This window comes from Megachile rotundata, chromosome 4 (assembly GCF_050947335.1).
Source record: "Megachile rotundata isolate GNS110a chromosome 4, iyMegRotu1, whole genome shotgun sequence".
Classification (NCBI taxonomy): Eukaryota; Metazoa; Arthropoda; class Insecta; order Hymenoptera; family Megachilidae; genus Megachile; species Megachile rotundata.
In genome coordinates, this window is record NC_134986.1 from 18,504,530 (window position 1) to 18,529,944 (window position 25,415).

Here is a 25,415-nt window from a genome sequence, read left to right on the forward strand (position 1 = left end):
AGACATCCACATAAAGAAAATTTATTATTAGAATGGGGAAAGTTCATTAAGAAGTTCATTTTATGATAGACATCCACATCAAGCAAATTCACTATTAGATAGGAAAAATTCATCAAGATGTTCATTTTATAATAGACATCTACATTAAGCAAATTCACTATCAGTATAGGGAAAGTTCATCAAGAAGCTCATTTTATAATAGACATCCACATCAAGCAAATTTACTGTCAGTACAGGGAAAGTTCATTAAGAAGCTCATTTTATAATAGACATCCACATCAAGCAAATTTACTGTCAGTATAGGGAAAGTTCATCAAGAAGCTCATTTTATAATAGACATTTACATCAAACAAATTTACTATTAGATAGGAAAAATTCATCAAGATGTTCATTTTATAATAGACATCTACATTAAGCAAATTCACTATCAATATAGGGAAAGTTCATAAAGAAGTTCATTTTATAATAGACATCTACATCAAACAAATTTACTATCAGTACAAGCAAAGTTCATTAAGAAGCTCATTTTATAATAGACATCCACATCAAACAAATTTACTATCAGATAGGGAAAGTTCATTAAGAAGCTCATTTTATAATAGACATCTACATCAAGCAATTTTACTATCAGAATAGAAAAAGTTCACCAAGAAGCTCTTTTTATAATAAACATCCACATCAACAAAATTTACCATCATATAAGGAAGGTTCATTACAAAGAAGGTTTACTAAGTCACTCAAATGAGTTTGGTTCTTAAGAAAATCTTTTCAAACGACCCAAAATGTTCAACAAGAAAGTGATGAGAAAAGAAAGCTCGATAAATCGACCTGGTATTCAAACACAAAGCCGACATTCATCACGCGTGATAGACTCCGACAATGGCACCTAAAGCAAGTATCTTTTGCATTGCAAAACACATGTCAACGTAATATACGCGACAACGATACGTTGCCATCGCTTTTTAGCATTTAAGCGATCGCCGCGAACGTGACGGGATCCCCATGGAATCTGCACGCAATTACTTGAAACAAACGTAACTGCGTGCAAAGAAACATCGTGTAAAAAGAAACGCTCGATCGATGCTCCCGTCACGGACGCTATTAACTCGTACTTTTCACGTTTTTCTGACGAAATCTGTTTTTCTTGTCGGTGATTCGGTTTGTTGCGAAGGTGAAAACATGGGTTCGTCAGATTAACGTGTTTAAGCGGGGGACGGGTCATTTTTGTCTTCACGATTTCGCGTTGCTGTGCGATTCTGAGTTTTATTTGCTGTATTTTTAATTTGGGGTCATTTTATTTCAGAAAATTTTAGTGAAAATTTCAAGTCATTATATTTTTAGAAACATTTCATATTTCTTAGAGAATTATATGCTTCGAAATTTAATTATTTTAAAATTTATTTCTAAAATAGAATATTCTAAAAAAAAAAATTATATGATTTGAAGTGAAATGTAATTTGTATACGAATTGCAATAGGATGTTCTGTATTTTTAAATTAAATTTTTAGAATAATTGAAATGTCAGATGTTCAGAAACAGATTTGAAATAATTAATTAAATAAACAGTGTTATGTATATTTTTGGAAAACAAGAGGCTTGTAAGTAGCTGGTTATTTTAACGTTTAATGGAAATGGTAGCATGGTGGGTGTTAAATACTCTCTCCTCATTCCCACTCGCTATTACAAGGGTTAATTATGCAATACACACGAGAAAGCAATCTCGCTGCGATGTCGTAATTCGTGGCACGGAATCGCAACGATTAATACGGTTCCGTGTTTCAAAATATTAAGTATCATCATGAATTCGTAATTCAGAATTATCTACCATTATCTGCATTAATTATTACAAATGTGTGTTCATTATTCAAAATGAAAATATATAGATAACCTCAAATAAAAGTGCATAAATTATCCCGAATAAAAATGCATACATTATCTTGAACAAAAATATATAAATTGTCTCAAACTATATTTTATGAATTGTCTCTAATAAAAGTGCATAAATTATCTGGAATAAAAGTGCATAAATCATCTTGCACAAAAGTATATAAATTGTCTTAAATTATATTCCATAAATTGTCTCAAATAAAAGTGCACGAATTATCCTGAATAAAAATGCATAAATCATCTTGCACAAAATTATATAAATTGTCTCAAATTATATTTCATAAATTGTCTCAAATTATATTTCATAAATTGTCTCAAATAAAAGTGCATAAATTATCTCAAATAAAAATGCATAGCTCATCTTGAGCAAAAGTATATAAATTATCTCAAAGAAGTACTAAGTTATCCAAAGTAAAACTGTACCGCCACGCTGCCATAAAAATCTGAATCAATCGTCGAGTCTTAAAACTGTTACTCTTGCAAAAAAAAGCACAGCAACCAAAGCGAATTTTCAAGAACAAAAATGTCCCGTTTGTCCGTAATCTTAGACTTAAGGTGAGCGAGAGAGTGTGTGTGCGATGAGAGTCTGTGAGAGAGACCTTTTCTCGAAAGCTTCGTCAATGTAAATGGAATGTGGCATCCCTAATGAAGTGCAGCATTTTGGAGAAGAGATACTTTGAAACCAGCGCGGAGGAGTGTGCTAATCACGTCGCCAAACTTGTTCAGAGAAAAAATCTTTGATAATTTACCCATTAGCGTATCTCGAAACGTTTGAAGTTTGAATCAAAATGGCGCCTGGCGAGCACACTTTTCCCGCGCTGAGTATGTGCCAGTGACACGTACATACATATACCATATAATATAACCAATGGTGTTAGTTCTCGTAGTTGTTAGACGAGCTATTGCATTTTTACTAGCTAGCATTACCGCATTTTATCATTATTTAGCTCCCATTGGTTATAAGGCAGAGCTCGGTGCACCTTGCGTAACTGTGTGTTCGCGGCTGCTTTTGACGAACTGTGGTACCAAATAACAAAAAAGAAAACAATTATCCATCCCTCCCTTGACACCTCCTCGTACAGTTCAGTAAAAGAACGAAGAAAGATACAAAGAAAAAAAAAAATGGCAGCTAAACCATCTCACAAACGATCTTCTCTGGCGTTTATCGATCGAGACAGATATTTTGTTTGACTTTTTTTTTCTTAATTCACGCAGCAGCGGACACACGGTGCACCCGGTGAGCCGACTGCCGCCACTTCCGGTCGCGGAGGAGACCCTCGCGGGAGATGCTGCCCATTTGATTTGATGAAACTTTTTGTCACACCTCGTTTTCTTCCGAAGCTACGACTCTAACCAAAATACCTCCATTCTTGTCCTTCTTCTTTCTCTCTTGACGAGTTTCCCCAAGGCGTTTCAAGGCCCGTACACCACACACCACACCAGTAACACACCAGCGCGGTTATAGAGACGGGAAACAGGAAATTAGACTACACTAACCATAGTATCGCCGACTTGCTTATCGATCTTGCAGACGTAATTTCGAATCTATACCGAGACTTATCCTCACGTATGATGGTTCACGCGGCGCGGATCTTTTGACTAATCCACCTGCAAACGCGTTGGATTGTAACTTATGCGGTATTGATCTCGTTTCATTTTTATTTCTCACAAATTTTAATCATTTCAACCCTCGGACGCTGATTCAATAGCAATACTTTAAATAAACTAATAAAATTTTAAATGACATTTATGAATATTTGAATTAATTTTCATCTCGAATAAAAACTCATTGCAAAAATAATTCGAGTAACTGAAAATACCGTGGAATTAAATTAAAACCATATTCAAACAGAAATTTAATATAAAAGTTTCGAAACAAACGATACAACGAATAATATGAAAAATTCTTTACCAATCCATGTAACGAAAGACCATTTCTAAATATCTGAAAATTTTAATTATCGTTGCCCTCACAGTGCCCGAGGGTTAATCTCTTTGTTCGGTGAGAAAATTTTTCAAAAATGTTCACATATTTTTCCATGGGAGTTTTCATCTCTTCGACAAAAAATGTTGCAATTTTAAAATAACGAAAATTAAAAAATACTTTCATACAATTTTCTGGTAAAAAGTAGAGTTGTAATTTTATCTGTGGATCGTTTGTTAATTGTTTCTGGATAAAATAGGAACTGTTCTCGTTAACGAGTGGATATTTCGCATGTTACAGTCCAACGGGAAGAGCATGATACCGTACATATTTATATTACCATTGCATCCTCCGAAGTTTCTTAAGTATCTTATATATATGATATAATATATAATGAATATATGTATATTGATACACTCGCACAAGAACACAGTCACATCTATACACACACCTTAATTATGTACATGTACGTACGTACCTCTATCTGATTGTTATATCATTATTATTATTATATGTAAATAGTAGTCGCACGCTTTTGTCTAGGCGAGTCGAAGGTATTAATGAAAGGCCCATGCTTCTACCTCTTTTTAATTACTCACGTATGTGTCTTAGGATAGAGAAATGCTGCTTTCGATCTCACCAACCGTTTGTCCGGCGTTCTATATAGTCTCACGTACAGTTTGGCTCTTCTCGTTGCAACAACTTCCTCACGCTCTCTCTTACTCTTTCTCTCTCTTTCTCTCTGGAACCTCGTGTCCTGATCCTTTGACATCGATTAACTTCCCGATCCTGGAATTTCGGAGAAAAGTGAGAAAGGGAACGTGGAAAAAGTGTTGCGAATTGAAATTCATCGTGGACGCCTTGAAACTCCTTGGACCATCGTTACCGTAATGACAAGAGAGAAAGAGGAAGGAACGAGTGATCGAGTGAGAGGGATAGAACAAGAGAGAGAGAGAGAAAGAAAGAATAAAACGTAGGAAAAAAGTGAGATAATGATCTCTCGCATTACTTCCATCGCTAATACACACTCACAGAGATGACGTACACACACACGCACATATTCCTTGTCTCTTAACTCACCCTCTCTCTCTATACGTATCTATATATATATAATCTTAAATCTCGTATTGTTTTGTGCGCTTATATATCGCTGTTTGCCAGCTTCGGTCACGATTTCAAGTATTCTTCAAGTTCCTCTCTCTTCGTTCTCCATAGTTTCTCATCGACACTATTTTTCCAGCCCTCTCCTCCGCCCCCTCCTTTGATTACCACCCTTCGATCCTTCGACACTCCGACACGCACGTTTAGCAACACGAACACACACCATCCACCGTTTATCTGCTTAATTATCGTGTTATCGGTTCACGCGATTCGAACAGGGGTGAATTACACGTTTCACTTTTCAACGATGCTAATTTGCCGTTGTAGTCGCAATTGCACCAACGTAGTCCCAACTTTTCCAGTTGTTTCTGTTGATGTTTAGGGAAGATTACAGAAACGTTCGATGTTTCTAATTGCGTACCGTTTCCGTTGCAATTCTCCAACACACGGCACACACACCTTTTCACGCTACACCGTTAATTGCGAAAATCTCGTACGGTGAGGTCGATGATTTTTTTAATTGCACTTTTGTGATGTTGTCGCACACTTATTACGCCTCGGGTTTTATAAAAATCGTTTCGGTATCGTGATGGGAGAAGTTGTAATTATACGACAATCGGCAAGGTTATAGAAGAAAACTTGCTTATTTACTGGGTGAAATTTTGAATTTATTAAGGGTAGGTGCACTATGTGCTTTACGGTTGGTCAAAGATCACATATGTGGATATTACCGTTGCTTTTATACAGGGTGTGTCACGGCTGGGTTCCTGGAATGGAGGTAGCTAACGCTTAGGCGTTGTAATTCTAACGTGCAGTGATTTCAACGTGACGTCATATTAATGCACTGTAAATTCATCGTGCTGCAATTTTAATGAATTGTAATTTCAACGCACCGTGATTCCAACGCGCTGTAATTCTGACGCACCGTAATTCTAACGCGCCGTGAATCCAACGCGCTGCAATTCTGACGCACTGTGATTCCAACGCGCCGTAATTCGAACACGCTGCAATTTCGACGCGTCGTAATTCTCAGGCACCGTGATTCCAACGCACCGTAATTCCAACGCACTGCAATTCCAACGCGCTGGGATTCTAACGCACCGTGATTCCAACGCGCTGCAATTCCAACGCACTGTAATTTCAACGCGAAGTAATTCCAACGCACCGTGATTCCAACGCGCCCCAATTCCAACGCGCTGCAATTCTAACGCGCCGTGATTCCAACGCGCTGTAATTCCAACACGCTGCAATTCCAACGCACTGTAATTTCAACGCGAAGTAATTCCAACGCACCGTGATTCCAACGCGCTCCAATTCCAACGCGTTGCAATTCTAACGCGCCGTGATTCCAACGCGCGGCAATTCCAACGCACTGTAATTTCAACGCGAAGTAATTCCAACGCACCGTGATTCCAACGCGCCTCAATTCCAACGCGCTGCAATTCTAATGCGCCGTAATTCCAACGCGCTCCAATTCCTACGCGCTGCAATTCTAACTCGCCATGATTCCAACCCGCTGCAATTTCGACGCACCGTAATTCCAACGCGCTGTAATTCCAACGCGCCGTAATTCCAACGCGCCCCAATTCCAACGCGCTGCAATTCTAACGCGCCGTGACTCCAACGCGCCGCAATTCCAACGCACCGTGATTCCAACGCGTCGTAATTCTGACGCACCATGAGTGCAACGCAATGCGCTTCCAACCCTAAATTCCAACTTGTCGCCACAGAAAATGAGTATCAATCTACCTCGAATAAACTATTAAAATTTCTCTCTAAATTTCCATATCGCAAGTCACACAAACTCGTAAAAATCTCTTTGTCTACAACAATTTCCTCAGTGCGTTTATAATCCTAGAATCGATCTGAGCGATAAGGAAGTTGGAAAAGATGGTAGAAACCTCAGGAGAGGCAGCAATGAATTTCACAGTCGTTTACGGTATCAAAGAGAACGTTTGTTAATCTCGGCCATTATTCGCCGGCCCTTTCTCAAATTAATTGCGGTACTTGTTGAAAAACCTAATTACACGGTGGATTTATCTGGATCGTTTTAAAACGGTTGCTCGAAACATCCTGGCGATAACAGGAACGTATTAGAAAAATAACCGACCGGTTGTTCGATAAGCCTTCTACTTTGTCACGAATGAAGTCGTGCGAACCACATCGCGCGATTTATCTTCACGCTCGCGATTGAATGGCTGCCTCTCAAACGCGTATTCGTCGCCGTTTTCGTCGCTTCGGAGTGGTTGACAACGAGAAAACACGAACGGAGAGAGGAAATAACGTTGCAAACGTTTTCGTGACGTCGAAAGTCCTTTTTTCCCCTTGTCTCTCGACGAAATCGCAACTCCAAGGCTGTCGGTGGCTCGTAGATACGGAAACAATGATATTCTTGCCGCAGTTTAAACGCGGTTAATTATTGTTCGCGATGTGCCTCGTATAACATCGAGTCAAGGTGTTCCGATGTGGTTTTAACGTTAATGGCTACAAGTTTCGCGTGAACGCTCTTACGAATTTACTTTGCTTTTATCCAACGACGAGATCTGCGATTATGGTTGAAAAATTTCTATATTATGGAAGCGGGAGATTGATGAGATTAGAGGGAAATTGTTCGGTGGGGTTGCAGTTTTTTTCGGTTTTGTGGACGAGTTTTTGGGGAGAGGTGTTTTTGGAGGTGGGTTTGAAATTTTATGGGAAAGTTGTGGGTTTTAGTGTTTGAGACGTTGAGGGTTTGGAAATTTGGGGAATGTGGAATTTTGGGAGATGAAGAAATTTGGAAATTAGGGGTTAAGGTACTTGGAGATTTGAGAGTTTGAGAAATTCAGAGATTGGCAGATTTCAGAAGTTGAAGAAATCAATATTTCTAATTGGGAAATCAATATTTCTAATTATTTCTAAAGAATCAATATTTCTAATTTAGGCATTTAATAGTTTGAGAAAATCAAGATTTGGAAATTTAGGAATTGGTAACTTATAACTTTAAAATCTAGGAAACATGAAATCTGAGAATTTGTGTAATTCAACATTTGGTAATTTAAGACTCTGATACATTTAGTAATTTGAACCCTACAGAATTTGTAAACTAGAAGATTCAAAAGGCAGAAATAATAAAATCTGAGAATGCCACGTTATCTGTGAAGTGGAAGATTAGGGGATGCAAACGTAGGAGTCGTTATTTCGCCTAACAGGATAAACGAGTATCGTAGAAAAGATTTGTAAGACTCCCGGCGGATTAATTTCCTGAAAGGAAAGAAAACGTGGGAGGTGGCTTGGTGGTTTCTGCACGCCAACCTCAATTTTCCGAAAGCCGATAAGGCTTTAAGCAGGTTTTCGTCAAGATCGCGATCTTCCGTCACGAGAACCACGTCCCTGGATCACGTCTTGGATTATCAGCCAACAAAATTGCCGTAGAAAATAGTACGAAACTCTCTCCTACTTTGTTGCCTCCTAAAATTTCCGAAGAAAATACGAAATTCTTTTTCTAGTTTGTGAAATTGCGAGGAAAACGCTTCTCTTTTATAGTTTGTTGCAAATTGTCTGAAAAAACTGAGAAACGCTTCTTTTTTCTTCTTTGCGTTCCAAAATGGCGGTACGAAAAGAAGTACTTCTTTCTATTTCGTTGCGTTTTGAAATTAACATAGAAAATATTTCTCTTTTTTGACATCTTTCCTTTCTTTTTTGTGCTCCAAAATGGCGGTACAAATCACTAAGAAACTCTTTTTACTTTGCGTTTTAAAATTGACACAGAGAATACCGAGAAATACTTCTACTTCGTTGCGTTACAAAATGGCGGTACGAAGCTTCTTCTTTGTCGCGTTCCAAAATGGCGGTACAAATAAGGAGCTTCTTCTTTCAACTTCGTTGCATCATAAAATTGTTGCACAAGGTAGTAAGAGACTCTTTTTCTTTTCTACTTTATTGTGCTTCGAAATAGTCGAAGAGAAAACTGAGATACACTTCTTCTTTCTTGCGTTCCAAAATGGCGGTGCAGATCGTTATGAAACTCTTCTTCTTTCTACTTCGTTGCGTTCCAAAATTGTTGATAAACATTCTGAGACACTCTTCTGTTTTCTACTTTATTGTACTTCAAAATTGCCAAAGAAAAACTACGAAACATTTCTACTTTCTTCTTTCTTGCGTTCCAAAATGGCGGTACAATTCACTAAGTCACTCTTCGTCTTCACACTTCCTTGCGTTTCAAATTTGACGCAAAAGTAAAATACTTTTTCCTCCTCTACTTTATTGCATTTCAAAATTGTCAAAGAAGATACCAAACACATCTCTTTCCACCCCGAAAGAATTTTTTACCCCGTCCCACTTTCAAAAATGGAGCAAATATTTCTTCGAACCCTTGCAGACTTTCAAAAGCTCAGTAAACTCTCGTAAATCGAATATTTATCATTTTTGCACGCCGAAAGTGGTGGTTTTCGAATTTTTATCGGGAAACTTGAGATTCGTGAATACGAAATCGCGACGCGTGATTGGACGCGTGTATTCCATATGCAAATCGATTATTCGATTCCTTCGTTCGTATTCGAGTCGACGTATTGTAGGTGCAGCTTATATCGACATTATGCTGATTTCCCAGGTGAATATGAACGCGTACGATTCGTCGCGCGACGGAAAAACCGCATGAAAGCCACCAGACGAGATTCTTTTTCTTCCACAGAAATATCTTCCGGTGTTCACATATCGATGATTTTCCCATCGCGTTTTACTTAATACCATCTTCTCATGGTTTTTTAAATTGCCTCGCTTCGTGTTTGTCTTCTGACTTTTACAGAGATGGTTTTTTTAAATTGCATAATTTTATGTTTGCCTCTTAACTTTTATAAAGATGTTTTTTTTTAATCGTACAATTTTATGTTCATTTTTTAACTTTTATAAAAGTGTTTTTTTTTTAATTGAATAGCTTCATGTTTGTCCTTTAACTTTTACAGAGCTGATTTTTTAAAACTTTGTAGTTTTATGTTTGTCTTTTAACTTTTATAGAAATGATTTTTTTAAATCATGTAATTTTATGTTTGTCTCTTAACTTTTTCAGAAATTATTTTTTTAAATCATACAGTTTTATGTTTATCCTTTAACTTTTACAGACCTGATTTTTTTTAAATCGTGTAGTTTTATGTTTGTCTCTTAACTTTTTCAGAAATGATTTTTTTAATCATACAGTTTTATGTTCATCTTACAACTTTTACAGGGATGATTTTTTAAGATTAGACAAAAAAATGATTTAACGTTAATGCAACTATTATATTATTAATTTTTAAAGAATTTATGCTCTACAATAACAATGGTAATATCCACATATGATCTTTGGTTTGGTGAATTTAAAAACAAAATGCACAATCACATATGTGAAGGTGTTGTTTAATGAATATAAAAATTGATTAACAATATTTCATGATTAAAATCAATATAAAAATTGATTGACAATACTTCATTGCTGAAATTCCTATAAAAATTGTACAAAAATATTTCATGATTAAAATCAACATAAAAATTGAAAGGAAAAAAAACCAGCCGAACTAAACCAAAAAGAAAATTCTAGTAATATTTGAATATATTTGGAGCATTAAATGTCTCGATAAAATAGCACAAAAAACTTACATATTCAGAACCATGAATAGATCGACAATGAAATCGAACGAAGCAGCTTTGTTGGAGCAAGTTTGAATACAGAAATATTGTTTAACAAGTCGATGGTGAAATGAATGCGTCGTTGGCTGTTTCATGAATGCACCCTATGTTCTCGAACGTCGAACAAAAAAAGTTTATCGAGGCAAGTAATTTTTGCGCCGTTTCGATGCAGAATGTAGCAGTTTTGTAATGAGAATCGACAGGGAATATCGAAGGGGAGTAAAACATTGAGTGAGTTAGGAAGCTGGTAAACTCGAGGAGGGATCAAATATTCAGAAGTTGAAAATGGAAGTTCAAAAGTTGTGAAAGGCACGGGGAAAAAGGCGGCTTAAATTATAAACCTTGTAGTCATCTAACTTATCCTTAAGAGTTCACGTCGATCATAAATTTTTGCTAACTACACTCTCCTCGCGTGTAACACTGTACCCGAAATTTATTCTATCTTTCCGAGAGAACAAAAAAGGCCGAGTAATGTCGGTAAATTCCGTTAGCAAAACGAAGTTAGAGCATTAATTGGTCCGAAATTTAAGCGTCGAACCTTTCGCGACCCTAACCCACGTTCCTCAATTAACCAGCTTCCTCTGGCCCGTCTCGACTATTAATTAACGAAACGCAGAGAAATCGTAGCTCGATTATTCCCGAGGAATTCTCCACGGGGCAATTCAATTTCTCCCATCGATTCGGTTATAAACCCACCCTCTGGTACGAGTTACGATGTTCCTCGAGGAGAGAAACAAGGCGTTCTTCGGCGTGTATTACGTCAGTAGCACACGACCGATAACTTTGCACTCTCCTATTTCGTTCTTCGAGGAGAGACGGCCGTATTTGATTTGCCTTTAATACGATTTCTCAGCGATGGCGACAGCTCCTGGATACGTAACCGTTTCTGGCAGCCCCACGCCCCCTCGAGGGGTTGCAGACGAGAGGAACTCAATTATCCGACAGGTACTCTACCCTCCAGTTTCACAAAACTCTTGATGAATTTCTTCGCGGAATAGAGGCTGTTGCTTGAAAATTCTGGCTTGGGAAAAAATACTGTTCCACGCTGGATTAGTCGCTGCAGATCTTATTCCTGACGACATCGTTTAGGAAAATGAAAGTCGTTGGATAGAACATTTGTGCAGAAGCTTTTAGGCGATGATCAACTTTCTCAAATTGTGTCTTTCACATTTTAACCCATAAACGTGCGGTAAGGACGCTTTAGGATCGGTTAGACATTGTTTCCAATAATTCTCTACTGCAAATTTTGAGTGAAGAAATATTTGATAACCTAGATTAATTTATTTAATAGAAATTTTCGGAAAAGGCTCGCAGAAATTTCGCTATGGTAATATATGTCGTTCATTTTTAAAATATACAATGCAACGTGATTTTAGGTTATATAGCGCTTTGTTATTCTAACGCCCCGTCATATAAGCAGACTGTCACTCTAACGCACTGTGATTTCAATGCGATATTATTCTAACGTAGCGTCATTTTAATGCGCCAGTACTTTAACGCGCTGCAATTTCAACGCGCTGTGATTTTAATGCTTTGTCATTCCAACGCGCCGTAATAATGATGCGTTGCGATTCTGATGCAGTGCGATTCCAACGCACCGTAATTCTGACGCGCTGCGATTCTAACGCACGGTGATTCCAACGCGCTGCAATTCTGCCGTACCGTGATTCTAACGCGCCGTAATTCTAACGCACTGTGATTCCAACGCGTTGCAATTCCAACGAGCCGTGATTCCAGCGCGCCGTAATTCTAACGCACCGTGATTCCAACGCGCTGCAATTCCAACGCGCTGTAATTCTAACGCACTGTGATTCCAACGCGCCGTGAATTCCAACGCGCCGTGATTCCAGCGCGCCGTAATTCTAACGCATCGTGATTCCAACGCGCTGCAATTCCAACGCGCCGTAATTCTAACGCACCGTGATTCCAACGCGCCGTAATTCTAACGCACCGTGATACTAACGCGCCGTAATTCCAACGCGCTGCAATTCCAACGCGCCGTGATTCCAGCGCGCCGTAATTCTAACGCACCGTGATTCCAACGCGCTGCAATTCCAATGCGCCGTAATTCTAACGCACCGTAATTCCAACGCACCGTAATTCCAACGCGCTGCAATTCCAACGCGCCGTGATTCTAACGCACCGTGATTCCAGCGCGCCGTAATTCTAACGCATCGTGATTCCAACGCGCTGCAATTCCAACGCGCCGTAATTCTAACGCACCGTAATTCCAACGCGCCGTAATTCTAACGCACCGTGAACCCAACTCGCCGTAACTCTAACGCACCACGACTCCGACCCCAAATTACACCGCGTGCTATATAAAATGCGTGTCAATCTACGTCAAAAGAACTAAAATAAAAATTTCTTCAGTAACTATCGGTGGATCCAGTATCTTATGTATATTGCACACACGAAATCATACATCACCAGCACACAAACACACACAGAACACGTGAATTGCGCGCACCAATTTTGACTCCCTCGCAATCCCACCCCATCTCCCTCTTTCCATCGTGTTATAACATCCTTCTCATTGTTTAATTTTTTCTTTTTCTCGTACACGCACCTCTCGGTACAAGCAAGAGTCTTTAATGATATGACGATGACCATGATGACATGACACGATATGATATGATATGATAATGAGATGATTAATGTGACCATGACCATGATTTCTTACCATGATTTTATATTTACTTATTTGTTGCACGTTGTTTGGTGCGTCTCCGTAAGCAGTATGACGCGCTCGCAGACACCCTGGCAAACCGACATTTCGGCCGATGGTATTCGTGCTTTTCTGATCGAGCATTTTCACGCGATTTCGTTTTATGTGTGTTTAGTCGGGCAAAAAGTGCTCGCGACTCTTCCGGTGCCCTTCGTTAACTTCTCTCCGTGCTACGATGTTATCGCTTTAAAATTCCTCAAGATCCTCGAGATAATACTCGAGGCGGAGTTTCGAATAAATCAAAGATGTTCGAAAATACCGAATAATTACTCGAAACTGCTTCGCACATCGAGCAAAGAATTATTCCTTATTCTTAGATATCTTCACTTTATTCGAGATTCATAATCGAGGATTATTCTAATAATTCCCAACTACTATTCAAAGGTGTTTAAACGGCGTTAAAGGGACATTTTCCCTTGCTCAAACGTACTTTGTCGCGAACGAATCCGAACCGGGTTATTATTTCGCCGCGAAGAATTCTCCGTCGGAATTTCGCGAATTCAATGGCGCGCGTCTGAAAGAAATTCCACGAAACTTTTCGTGCCTCTCGGTCGCGTCTCGAGAGAATCTTGAGAATTAATTAGCGCGACCTCTGGCAAACGGCCATTGTACGTCCGAGAAATAAACGGAAGCTCGAGAGCGAAAGAAGGTCGGAGGGTCGCGAGAGAAGGGTGAAGAGTCGCGGGCGGTCGCGAAGGGCACAAAGAAACTACGCGCCGTTCCGATAATCTAAAAAGTGGTCGAATCGACGCGAATTCGATAGCGGTGCACGTGAAAAGAGTTGTCTCGTGAATTGCACGCGAAGCACCCCCACAAAAAACGCACTGGTTCGCTTCCAGACCGCTTCGAAGGATCGCGTCGCGCGTCGACCTTTTTCCCGCCTTTTTTCAAATCCCGTTCGATCTCTCTATCTTTCAAGAACTTTCTCTATGCGGAAAGGACACGTTTTCTTTTCATTTTAGACACACTAAGATTGTACGAAAAGGAGCACGAAATGTCGGGCCTGCCAGTCGGCCGTTTGCCGAGCGCTGGCAGTCTGTAAGTTGAGTTTAATGCATGTTGTTTTGTCTGTCCTTGCATGCAGGGATTCGGTTTTGTAACATTCGCAAATAGTGCTGACGCGGACCGGGCACGTGAGAGGCTACACGGCACCGTGGTTGAGGGCAGAAAGATTGAGGTGTGCATGAACATTCTTATACTTATATATATATATACATACATATATATATGTATACATCGCCATTAATTCATTTATACACGTATTGTACTTATTTTTTATATATTTTTTTTTCTTCTCTGTTTCACAGGTGCACGCGAAAAGCGCACGCGAGCACCTCGCCCGCGCTTCTCGCTCGATCAACAGGCGACCAGCGACCCGCTCGTTATCGATTTTCTTACACGTTTAACCACGCTATTTAATATATACAGGGTGTTTATCTTTCGAGTTTCTTCTTCGATAACGTTTTACTCCGCCCACTTTCTGGGAGAAATTTTACTGTGGATACGAATCTGAAACATAAAGATATTCTCCATAGATCGGTTCTTTATTCACCGTAGATCAATGCAAAAGCAAGAGAGGCCACAAAATATTACGCTATTATTTTGATATTCAAATGTCTAACTTTTAACCTAGTCCAATTTTTAGTTCATTCAAATCTCGTGAACGTCCACAGGAATACCTCCCTCGATAAAAATCAATCGAGTAACAAACGCACCCTCTATATATACTTGTAAAGCTTATTTTCATTGAACTTTCCCAAGCGTTGGTCGCCTATTTCACGTTGATCCTAGTTTATAAGCGACGCACGGACCGGTGTTGCTCGTAAAAGTCGTTCCGTTTTTAATCCGCACCGGAATTCTAAGTAAGAACAGAAGTTACGAGCACGCCCCCGGCGTTTAGATATAAGCCAACGGCTCTGATCGAGAGTCGATTATCGAGTTATCGAATTTTCGCGGGGCCACGATCCTTTTTCGAATAATTGTCGAGAAATAATCGCTGACCAAGAGAGGAGGCTCTCGCGTGCTAAGTGAATCCGGTCGAACCACTCGAGGTATCGAGGCTCTTCGATCGAGATCGGCACTCGTCGATCGTTCGAGTGCCTCCAGTCACTTGTGCACTCTATTTTCAACGCGGAACCAACGTATATCGATATGCGTGTAAATTGCACTTGTAATCTCTAGATTCCTTTGCTTAATCGCTCGAGTATTGGACTCTTCGATGTGGATTGGCTCCGCTGAAATTGATCGTGATGCGCTCTGGCAATGACGTCTTCGAGCTTTTCTCGACTAATTACTGTTATAATGCTCGATAAATTTCTAGCTGCAAACTTAGACGGATTCGTATGCTTATAGTGAATTATGGTTATTATAGGAACTTCGTGTAATGAAATCAAACTTGAGTTATTGTAACTTCGATATTAGGTTGCTTAAAGGTGCAGTCTTTAGTAGATCTTCCTCTGAGATGTCTACTGAAAATCTTGTTCATTTTGCTCAGAGGGACTCATGTATCAAATATGACATATCAAATATGTATCATATGGCTACATTCGGTAAATAAATGTGGTGAAAATGTGTAGAGTTTCGTGACATTTAGCATAAAATTAGCATTCAGTCATTGTCAAGTAGCGTCGCGACGTCTCTCGAAAGCGTAAGCAGAGTCGAGACGTGACTCGCATCATCCCGAGCTAATTAATCCTGCAAAGAGTAAGAAATTTGGTGGATGATGCGATTGACGTGAAACCGGCGAAGTTGAAGGGGTGGACGCGCTCGAGACCAAAAAAAGAAACATTAACTAAAATCGAGGAAAAGAGGCACGAGCAAAGAAAAAAGAGCGAGCTCAAGGAAACATCGCTGGCTACTGGTAGCCGATAAAAATTACCAAAGAAAATGTCTGACGCGAGTCTCTTATTGTCCCTTAGAGTTGTTCTACGCGTGACAGATAATAAATAAAGTTGAGAGAGCGAGCGAAATAAAAGAGAACGAATAGAGAAAAAGAGAGAACGATGATATAAAGAAATTTGAACGCTGAACAAGACACTGAGGAGCCTGTCGAAAATTACGAGCCTCGAAGTGTCCGAAAAGGTAAGGATACAATGGCGCGCGTCGAGTTTAAAGGAACACGACTCGATCAGTCGTGACGAGATATATCGCCTCGCACTGCCCGCTCTCTCACCCCCCTCGATAATACACTCGATAATACACACGGAAATCGCACGATCAATTTAACACGAACGCTTCTTCCTGTTTCTTTCGTTCGTGAGACCATCGACTGAGCGAACCTTTGCAAACTTCAACAATTATCTTCGTATTATCTCTAATTACGAAATATTCCTGTTTAAAGACAGACGCGACGAAGCATTGTAAATATAATAGCTAACGTTTCATGAAAATTGAAACACTCGAATTCGATCGCTTCGATTTGTGATCGAATTAAAACGACAAATTAAATCGCTCCGAATCGGAACACGTACAGTCAATCTAATCAGAGCGGAATGTGCTGAATTAAATTCTGTTAACCATTTTACATGGTGTCTGATAGTATGGACAAAAAAGACCTCTACGATAATCTACTATCTAAGTTACATCTATAAAATAAAACCTTTTCATTTCTTTAAAAAAAAAATAAACGAAGAATTTTTAAAACCTTCTGAATTTTGTTTGTAAACCGTTTATAGTAAAATTAGCTCACAGTAAAAAGAATGAAAGATACAATTTTCTCCATTTAAAAATTAATAACTAAAAAATAATTTGTCAATGTTCTGTTGTACTACCAGTTACAAAATACTTTGTATATTAAATTATAATCGTAGTGGTTTGTTCATTTTCCGAGTGGTCAAATCAAAAGGTTAACAATCAATATCAGTTGAATAATTAATTTCGGCACAATGTATGAATTCAGCAAATTTTCTTATGTCTCGAATTCGCGCAATCGATAAATCGATGGAATAAAAGAATACACGAACTTCGGTGGTCTAGCAAAAACGAGGAAAGAGTGGACTCACGTCGATAATTCCGCAGTCAAGATGAATTTTTTAGTTATTTCTTTTCCCTCAAAGTACGGTTTTTCGATTGAATATCGGCTTTCACGAACGATCCGCTCGTACTTTCGTTTTTTTCCAACTCGACGAGGATCTCTTTTACTTTCTGCAAATAGAATCGTAAAATCCATCGAACAAAATGGAAATTTCGTTCGAACAGTGAAATCCATTACCAAACTTGTCTTTCAAAAAGTAAAACATAATTACGTTAACAGAAACTGACAGATCCTTTAATTTCCATATTCGTTTATTCAAATTTTATTCCGCTCTTTCCTGTCGGAATAGAAAGACTAATTTCACGTGTATTCAGCTTCGAGTGTCGAACAGCAATAATTGAAGATTTTAATTATCCGTCATTGAAGAATTAAATCCTAATTACAGTAAATTTTTAACGCACCCGGTAACGCAGTTATTTTGAATACCTCAATAAAATTAAATTAAAAAATGTTACCAAACGTTCGCTCAGCCGGTGGTTAAAATTCGAATATTGCACGGTCGCGATTTGCTTCCGCGTTTTCCAGAACAAAATCGAGTATCCTGTTTGTTTTCCGCGAACGAATATCGCGAGCGTTCCACGCGACACTTCGATGCTAATTGTTAAGTTAAATATAAGCGAAGAAAATCGCACGAGCACTTTCGACTCGTTCGAGCCGCCATTTCGCGCGCCCTTCAGCGTATTCGCGCTTTCGCAGAGCTGATAAATCGCGGACAAAGATGCAGTGGCTGATGGAATTTAAAACAGCTTTAATACCCAATTACGGCGTTACAGTGGCCGCTGTTTCAGTCGGCGTAATAAGCCGCTGTAATTGAAATTTACGAGCTGTTTCATGTTGTGGATTTTATGAACTTGGGATAAGACGCGAATTGAAAATGCTTGCCACCTGTGTTTATACGTAACGAAATAGGCATAGAAAGTCTACGTTCCCAAATTAGTATTGTAGGAGGGTTTTTTAAATAATTATTAAGTATCTGAAGGTTAGGATGTTATATATAGTTCAAGATGTGCTTCGAGGAATGGCAATTAAGTGTCTTTCTCTTAATCGTTTTGGAAAAAAGGTCCTTAACAAGGACGCACGTGACACCGGTCAAAATAGGGTGTCACCCTCATAAAGATGGCGGTAATATCACCACTTAAGCCCTATGGCTTCCAATTTTTACGCCCCCAAATTTCTACGCACCCAAATTCCCACGCCTCCAAATTTCGATGTCTCCGAGTCTCCACATCCCCAAATAACTTAGCACCCCGAATTTCTACGCGTCCGAATCTCCACGTCCCCAAACTTCTACGCGTCCGAATCTCCACGTCCCCAAATTTCTACGCGTCCGAATCTCCACGTCCCTAAATTTCTACGCGTTCGAATCTCCACGTCCCCGAATCTCTACGCGTCCAAATTTCCACGTCCCCAAATTTCTACGCGTCCGAATCTCCACGTCCCCAAATTTCTACGCGTCCAAATTTCCATGTCCCCGAATTTCTACGCGTCCGAATCTCCATGTCCCTAAATTTCTACGCGTCCGAATCTCCACGTCCCCAAATTTCTACGCGTCCAAATTTCCACGTCCCCGAATTTCTACGCGTCCGAATCTCCACGTCCCTAAATTTCTACGCGTCCGAATCTCCACGTCCCCAAATTTCTACGTGTCCAAATCTCCGCGTCCCCAAATTTCTACGCGTCCGAATCTCCACGTCCCCGAATCTCCACGTCCCTAAATTTCTACGCGTCCGAATCTCCACGTCTCCAAATAACTTAGCACCCCGAATCTCTACGTCCCCAAATTCCTACGCCCCCAAATTCCTACGTCCCCAAATTCCTACGTCCCCGAATTCCTACGTCCCCAAATAAGAAAGCACCCCGAATCTCTATGTCCCCAAATTCCTACGTCCCCAAATTCCCACCCCTTGCCACCAGTGTACCCCAAAATCTAAACCCCATTCCCTTAGTCATAAAAGCTCGTAGTAAATTAAATCCTCCTGAACTGTTGATTCAGCAAGCTATAATAAATTCCATATATAACAGCGTTCGTACTTAAAATTCAGTGCCGTAAATGATCTAAGTCTGAAATGATCACCCCCTCAAACGGCAGATTGATATTATCCCGTCCACACAAATCACGCAAACGAAGTGGACCGTTAAAATTTAATGAATCATTAAATGAGAATGTGTAACGAGCGTCGAGGTTGAAAATAAAATTTCAGGAAGCTACGCTCGAGGGATCCCGCTAAAAAGATCGTGCAATTTCGAGGCGCACCCTAACGAAAAGTTAAAAGATCCAAGGGTTAGGGGTTGCAAGGGGGCGAGTCTCGACGTCGCGATAAAAAGGCGAGAGTTCGACGATGATCCCTTTTCGTGAGCGAGCAGCCTGGCTTTTTAATTACCGAAAGGATTAAGGGAGATCTCAAATTAAAGTCGACATTTTTTTATACTCTCTCTCTTGGAAGTTTAATCCGCTGTCTCCCCGACGCGTGTCACTTTGAAAGATCGGTGGATTCCTCGGAAATTTATCATCGGTTTAAAACTCTGATGAGCTCCTTTTTCTCTGCTGCAGACGCGCAATTACGTTCTACGTTGATTATCGTCTCACGGATATCGTTCTTTAATATTTCGGGAAAATTAACGAGACGATATTTTTGACTGATGCTGTTTATTTATTATTCAGCAAAAAACTGCTGTAATTTACATGGTAACATTTCTTGAACGATTTGTATGTAGGTTAGTTGCACAATTTAGTATCTTGAAATTTTTTATGAAGTTCTTGTTGCAAAAATATTTTTATGAAGTTCTTATTGCAGACATTTTTTATAAAGTTCTGGTTGTGAAAATTTTTTTATGAAGTTCTTGTTGCAAAATTTTTTATGAAGTTCTTGTTGTGAACATTTTTTTTGAAGTCCTTGTTGCAAAAATTTTTTATCAAATTCTTGTTATAAAAATTTTTTATGAAGTTCTTGTTCTAACAATTTTTTTATGAAGTTCTTGTTGCAGACATTTTTTATGAAGTTCTTATTGCAAATATTTTTTATCAAATTCTAATTGCAAAAATTTTTTATGAAGTTCTTGTTGCAGAAATTTTTAATGAAGTTCTTGTTGTAAAAATTTTATAATGTCAACAATACATGAACAGTGAACAATATATACAATACAGTATATCAACAATATATCCAAAATGAAAACTAAAATAAAATGGCAGTCAAGTCCTAATAGCCGAAGAGTATGATTAGCCTTTAATCTCGAGAGACCAAGGAGAAGGAATGAAACTTATCCAGCAGAGGATGGTAGTTGGAAGGACGTGGCACCTTCGGCGATATATCGGATGGTTAGAGCCGGGCTTTGAACCGTTAGTCTTGTAACGAGCGAACACAATGCTGGTCGGGGAGTACAAAGAGCGTTCGTTAAGATAATGACCCGGTGAATAGAGGAAGGAGTATCTGGTGATGTCGCGAGGGTTGAGTCCGCGTTTTCAACCCCCCCGTTAAAAGGTCCAAACGGGAAGTTTAAACTGGCAATAGTTAGGATGCGCAGTCTCGATACTCTTCGATTATCGGAGGCCTCGTTAGCGCTTGAATTTTGCACGCTCGCTGAAAGCATTGTTGACCCGGGATCAAAGAATGATAAAAAGAGAAAGAGAGACCCGGGGCGATGGGATGGTCTGTTTGTGGAAATTGCTGGATACCGGAGTAATGAGACTCCTTTATTTGGAACAATCTGATTCCGGGGCCATTTTCGATCACCTCCGTCCTGGAACGACCTGCTGCGAATATCCAGTTTAATTTCGTTTTGTACCGTTCCGAGAATCATATTTGAGCTTCCATTGTACCGAGCAATCCTATCGGCGACGAGTAAACCGTATATAATGGCTTAATACAATGTGTACTCGTTTTATTACCATGTAATTTAATGATTGATACTAACGGAGGTTAAATTGATATTACGTTGCCCCGGTTGGAATCAATTAAATGAACGTTTACGTGCGATTGCAAATGTTCGAAATGAACGTTTTCTTCGATGTTGTGTAGCTTTTGTTATCAGTTTCATCTTTGATATTATATGAACAAAAATTCACGTGTCTCTATATGTATCTAGCTACATATGCACATATGTAACCACACATGTTTAACAGCATAACAGTCATTCAAATGAAATTGCAAATGTTCAAAGTGACCATTGTCTTCAATATCATTTAGCAGTTTCTGTTATCATTTTTATCTTTGATATTATGTGAACAAAAATTCATATGTCTCTATGAGTATCAAGCTACACATGCACATATCAAACCACACATGTTTAACAGCATAACAGTCATTCAAATAAAATTGCAAATGTTTAAAGTGACCATTATCTTCATTGTCAGTTAGCAACTTTTGTTATCATTTTCATCTTTGATATTATATGAGCAAAAATTCACATGTCTCTATATGTATCAAGCTACATATGCATATATGTAGCCACACATGTTTAACAGCATAACAGTCATTCAAATAAAATTGCAAATGTTCAAAATGACCATTGTCTTCAATATCATTTAGCAGTTTCTGTTATCATTTTTATTTTTGATATTATGTGAACAAAAATTCATATGTCTATATGTGTATCAAACTACACATGCACATATCAAACCACACATGTTTAACAGCACAACAGTCATTCAAATAAAATTGCAAATGTTCAAAATGACCATTGTCTTCATTGTCAGTTAGCAACTTTTATTATCATTTTCATCTTTGATATTATATGAGCAAAAATTCACATGTCTCTATGAGTATCAAGCTACACATGCACATATCAAACCACACATGTTTAACAGCATAACAGTCATTCAGATAAAATTGCAAATGTTCAAAATGAACATTGTCTTCATTGTTAGTTAGCAACTTTTGTTATCATTTTCATCTTTGATATTATATGAGCAAAAATTCACATGTCTCTATATGTATCAAGTTACACATGCACATATCAAGCCACACATGCTCAACAGTATAACAGTCACATAAATAAACTTGCATATGTTTAAAATGACTATTATCTTTGATGTCGTTAAGCAGCTTCTGTTATCATTTTCATCTTTGATATTACATGAGCAAAAATTTACACATCTCTATATGTACCAAACTACACATGCTCATATGAAACCACACATGTGTAACAGAATAACAGTCACTTAAATAAAATTGCAAATATTCAAAATGACCATTGCTTTTGCAGTCATTTAGCAATTTTTACTATCATTTTTATCTTTGATACATATAAGCAAAAAGTGAACACCTCTCTAAGTATCAAAACTACACATATGTTTAAAAGAACAGTCATTAACTTAAAATTGCTTACGTTAAAAATGACCATCATCATCAACATTCCCATGTAATATCATCTATCATTTTCTTCTTTGATTTTCATCTTTCAACCCAGAAAACACATGTGACTATAATTATCAAAGTACAACTAAAAACATGAAACCTGAAGAAATACAGAAGACTGAAATTGCAAAGTATCTGATCCACTCGGTTGATTAAAATGATTCGTCTTCGTAGCTTTCTCGGTTATCTAATATTGATGTCCAAAGCGTGTACATTTTATTGGAACAGTCTGTAGATGGATGTCCTGATAAATGGCTGAGATTACGAAAGCCTGGAATTAAATCGTTGAGCAGATTAATCAGTAAGAAGACACGCAGAGGACAAGAAGATTCTTGTACGAAGATTCCAGGTCATCATCCATGAAAATAATTTCGAGAAGAGAGTCGTAGAAAATTAATCTTTGTCCTGGAGGATGGACGACGTCGTTGGAATTGTAGAAACTCTTGAGAATCCTTGAAAATTGATTACTTGGTGTTATCGGTAGAAATGGCTCCACAGGTTAGGGTGAAATTGTGAATATTAAAATTATTTGTGATTTGTACAGTTGTAAGAGGCCACATAAGTGTGGAAGGATTCACGATTTTGGTTTTGCCAATACATTGATGATTTAATCAACTCGGATTAATCTTCATTCTTGCATTAATATTCTGGGGAAATAAAAACGGTAATTAATTATTTACTGTGCTTTCGAAATGATGAAAATTTTGAGGTCGCATTTGGTCGAAAGCTGGGGTATTGAAATTCTGAATTTCACAGGGTATTAATATTCAGTTGAAGCGAACAATGGAGTTTGAGTTAAAATTATAAGTATATACCTTCATTCTACTAGTAAAAATTACAAGTCTATACCTTCACTCTACTATCAAAAATTTCAAATCTACACCTTTAGACTGCCAGTAAAAATTACAAGGCCATTTCGAAGACATTCGACAGCCCAGAGACCCAGTGATAAAAATGTGACTCTTCAGAAATTAATCACACCATGATTCCACCTCCAAATATTCCACCAATATTAAAATCTCTGCACCCTAATGAAGAAATGACCTTACAGAACTGACCCTCAAAAGATGAAGAAACGAATGATCTACGAAATTATAATAAACGCTACCATCATAATAAAAATTCAAGAGCTTTTCCTAAAATATCAGCACTCGAATAATCGGAAACAGCCATTAGAACGCAAAGGTGCATTCCGAAGCGAGGCTAAGAACGTTACGAAGGTCGAAGCTGATTAACGAGCAAGGACAAAAAGCGACTTCGCATCGAACGGAAGTTGGGCATTCCATAAAGACGGAAGTCCACCGGTCGACCTAGTATGGCTGACTCGTAGCTCTTGTAAGTTCGCTGCCATATACGACAGGTGGTGGTTGCTCGACTTTTCAGGGCTTAGCAAGTCAAATTTATGCAGATGTGCCAGTCGCTAGAGCAGCGCAAGGTTAGACGAAATATTCGGAATGGTTTGTGGCTTGCCACGCGATTCAAGGGTGATCTTCGGCAAGATAGATCAGGCTCTTCGTCGGGGAGGCTTATTAATTCGGTCAAGCACGTGTCGTTCACGTGAAAAACTCTTTGATGACTTCATACGTGACGACGGGAGAGCACTTTCCTTTAAACGAGTTTTATTGGCGATACTGCGATTCGGGGATCCACTTCTCTGCGGTTGTAGGTTATTGGAATTGGTGTTACTGTTAGATACTGCTATTTAGTTGGAATAGGTAGTGGCTAATAGGTTAGGTTAAGTATCCTTGAAGAAACCTAGGAAAGAGGTGAACACTGAAGAAACGACAATCTGAACAAACCTAAACCTTGAGGAAACCTAGATCTAGGAAAGAGGTGAACTCTGAAAAAACAACAATCTGAACAAACCTAAACCTTGAGAAAACCTAGATCTAGGAAAGAGGTGAACTCTGAAAAAACAACAATCTGAACAAACCTAAACCTTGAGAAAACCTAGATCTAGGAAAGAGGTGAACTCTGAAAAAACAACAATCTGAACAAACCTAAATCTTGAGGAAACCTAGATCTAGGAAAGAGGTGAACTCTGAAGAAATAACAACCTGAACAAATCTAAACCTTGAGGAAACCTAGATCTAGGAAAGAGGTGAACTCTGAAAAAACAACAATCTGAAGAAACCTAAACCCTGAGGAAACCTAGATCTAGGAAAGAGGTGAACCTTGAAGAATCAAAAATCTGAAGAAACCTAAACTTTGAGGAAACGTGGATCAAGGAAAGAGTTGAACCTTGAAGAAACAAAAATCTGAAGAATCCTAAACCTTGAGAAAGCGTGGACCTAGGAAAGAGTTGAACCTTGAAGAAACAAAAATCTGAAAAATCCTAAACCTTGAGAAAGCGTAGACCTAGGAAAGAGGTGAACCTTGAAGAATCAAAAATCTGAAGAAACCTAAACCTTGAGAAAGCGTGGACCTAGGAAAGAGGTGAACCTTGAAAAATCAAAAATCTGAAGAAACCTAAACTTTGAGGAAACCTAGATCTAGGAAAGAGGTGAACTCTGAAGAAACAACAATCTGAACAAACCTAAACCTTGAGAAAGCATAGACCTAGGAAAGAGTTGAACCTTGAAGAAACCTAAATCTACCACCTACCCCTTGAAGAAGCCTAAATCTACCACCTACCCCTTGAAGAAACCTAAATCTACCACCTACCCCTTGAAGAAGCCTAAATCTACCACCTACCCCTTGAAGAAACCTAAATCTACCACTGACAAAACGTGACCCTAGAAAAAAGCA

General features: G+C 38.7%; 1 protein-coding gene across 12 annotated transcripts in view; it reads left to right on the top strand.

The window, feature by feature from the left end:
* The window catches only part of LOC100878167 (RNA-binding Fox protein 1), a 341,805-nt gene that overhangs the window by 237,965 nt on the left and 78,425 nt on the right, over positions 1-25,415 (top strand). For 10 of the 12 annotated variants that reach the window (XM_076530956.1, XM_076530957.1, XM_076530955.1 and 7 more), the window contains one exon: positions 14,365-14,457. The exons of the other annotated variants lie outside the window; for them this stretch is intronic. In XM_076530956.1, coding sequence (XP_076387071.1) covers positions 14,365-14,457 — 93 coding nt within the window. The remainder of the gene's footprint in view (positions 1-14,364; positions 14,458-25,415) is intronic. 12 annotated transcript variants of the gene reach the window in all.